This window comes from Emiliania huxleyi (assembly GCF_000372725.1).
Source record: "Emiliania huxleyi CCMP1516 chromosome Unknown EMIHUscaffold_1856, whole genome shotgun sequence".
In the NCBI taxonomy this organism is placed as follows: Eukaryota; Haptophyta; order Isochrysidales; family Noelaerhabdaceae; genus Emiliania; species Emiliania huxleyi.
The window spans coordinates 1-2,202 of NW_005200733.1; the positions used below are offsets into that span (position 1 = coordinate 1).

The window sequence follows — 2,202 nt, forward strand, 5'->3', positions numbered from 1 at the left end:
GGGCGCGGCGGCGGCCGAGGCTGCTCCTGCGGGACTGCTGCCGGCAAGCACACGCTGCTCCGCGGCCGCCCGCGTCTTTTTCGCGGTCGCCACCGCCAGGTGCAGTGGCATTGAGGGCGTTGGAGGCTGTTGCGGGCCGACCGCGCTCTCTCGCGGCTCTGGCACCGGTGTGCGCTCGAGCTCCTGGTCCTTGCCTGGTGGTGCTGGTCGGCGCGGCTGCGCCGGCGAGGCGCTCGCGCTGCGCACACGCTTGCCTCGCACCCACTTGAGGAGCATTGCCAGGGTGTGTGCGTGTTTGTCCGTCTTCTCTCGATTCGCCGAGGTTCGCCGCGGATTTTTCCTCATTTTTCTGATCTGTTAGTGTCTGTGTGTGTTCACAATTCACTGCCTCTTTCTCACCTAACTCACTCTGACTTCGTTGACACACACATGGCACATCGCTCTCAAGCCCACAGAATCCCCACCCGTGCGCGCCCCGACCCGGCCGGGAAACAGTGAAAAGTCGCTTTTTCTTGAAAACAAGTCGCGCCGGCGCTGCTTGTGCCACCGGCTCCAAACAGCTTCCACCACCACTGCACCGACCAGCGACACCTGTGCCTCAGCAGCAGCGAGATGGACGACTACAGAAGTGCGCTCGCCCTGCGCTGTCGCGCCACCGCCACAAGAGTCTCACCGGCGCGCCCGCGGCGCCCTCAGAAATCGGGCTCGGCCTGACCTGCGGCGGTGTTTTCTTCCTCTTCCTCGGTGTCATGCTCTTCTTCGACAAGGGCCTTCTCGCCATGGGAAACGCGCGTTGGCCGCCTCCCGCCTCTGCCCCACCTCCGAGCCCGAAGCCACCTGTGAAGCTCCCACTCGCTCCGCGTCGTGCAGATTCTCTTTCTCTCTGGCGTGTCGCTCATCATCGGGCCGCGAGGGGTCTTCCGCTTCTTCTTCCAGAAGCGAAAGGCGCGCCCACACGCTTCCACTCCGACGCGTATCCCGCCTCTCCCTCCTCCACACCCGCGTGCTGACGCGCCGCCGGCTCGCGGCCGCCGGCAGGCCAAGGGCACGACTTGCTTCTTGGGCGGCATCTTCCTCGTGCTGGTGGGCTGGCCCATCTTTGGGATGGCGGTCGAGGTCTTCGGCTTCCTCAACCTCTTTGGGGACTTCTTCCCCGTTGTGATTGGCTTCCTGCGAAACTTGCCTGTCGTCGGAAACCTGCTCGCGCTGCCGCCGATCCGCGCCTTCACGGACCGCTTCGTCTCGAAGGCGCGACTGCCGGTGTGAGGAGAGGTGGTGATGGGGACGGTGCGAGGGAGGCGCGCCCATATGAACGCAAGCACTCAAATCTAGTCCCGTCGCGCAGACAGCTCTGCAGACTCGGCTTGCGCGCCCCATCAGAGAGATGTGCGCATGTCGGAATGCCGGCATGTTTTGCGAGTATATGGGACAAAAGCGTCGAAAATGTCCCAAAAAAGCGTGTCTCGAGTTTGTGGCAGCCCCACAGCCGGCGCGCGCTGCCAGGAAGCACCGCTCGAGTGTCGGCCGCACTCCCTGGCACCCGGTGAGTGCGGCCGACCGACCAGACCGATTAGGCTCGACGCCGCGCTCGCTGTGGGGCTGCCACAAACTCGCCGCCGAGCGTGCCACCGACGGCGTCCTGGCGGAGGTGGTGGAGTGTGAGACCTGAGGCTGCGGAGGTGACGCCTGAGGTACCGGCCCGTGTACGGCGACTCAGCCGGCGACCGCCACGGGCTCAGACGAGACTTGTCGACGCGTTCCGGCTCAGCTTCACCGTGGTCCTCGGGCGTCTGTCGCCGTCAGGACCACCAATACAGCTCGCGGGTTTGAGGTCGCAAGAGCCAAGATGGTGGCGTTTGGACATCCCAACCATCACACAAGACAGCCTGTAGGTGGTGGCGGGACGGCGCAGTGTTTGTGGCACTCGGCAGTAGGCACCCGCGGCACGGCCCCGCTGTCGGCTCTCGCGGGCTGCGGAACCGGCCCCAGAGGGGGACGGTCCGGGCGAGTGTGGCAGCTCCTGCGCTAGTATGGGCAGCCTCTATCATAGCACTACTGATCCTGGTCATTAGAGCTGCCAGGGATAGCGTCAGGAGCCGGTAGGAGTCAAAACCCCTCATATTTGAGACATCGTGTCCCATATACTCGCAAAACGAGCCTGCCCACGCACGCGGTACATCTCAATCACCTTGTGGCTAGGCT

General features: G+C 64.4%; 1 protein-coding gene across 1 annotated transcript; it reads left to right on the forward strand.

Moving 5' to 3' along the window:
• Positions 1 to 612: 612 nt before the first annotated feature.
• On the forward strand, positions 613 to 2,202 carry EMIHUDRAFT_460690 (hypothetical protein; the record flags this gene model as incomplete). Its single annotated transcript, XM_005782817.1, has 4 exons — positions 613 to 628; positions 697 to 839; positions 1,039 to 1,405; positions 2,167 to 2,202. 3 exons carry the CDS (start codon positions 613 to 615, stop codon positions 1,264 to 1,266), a joined length of 387 nt encoding a protein of 128 aa, XP_005782874.1. The 3' UTR covers positions 1,267 to 1,405; positions 2,167 to 2,202.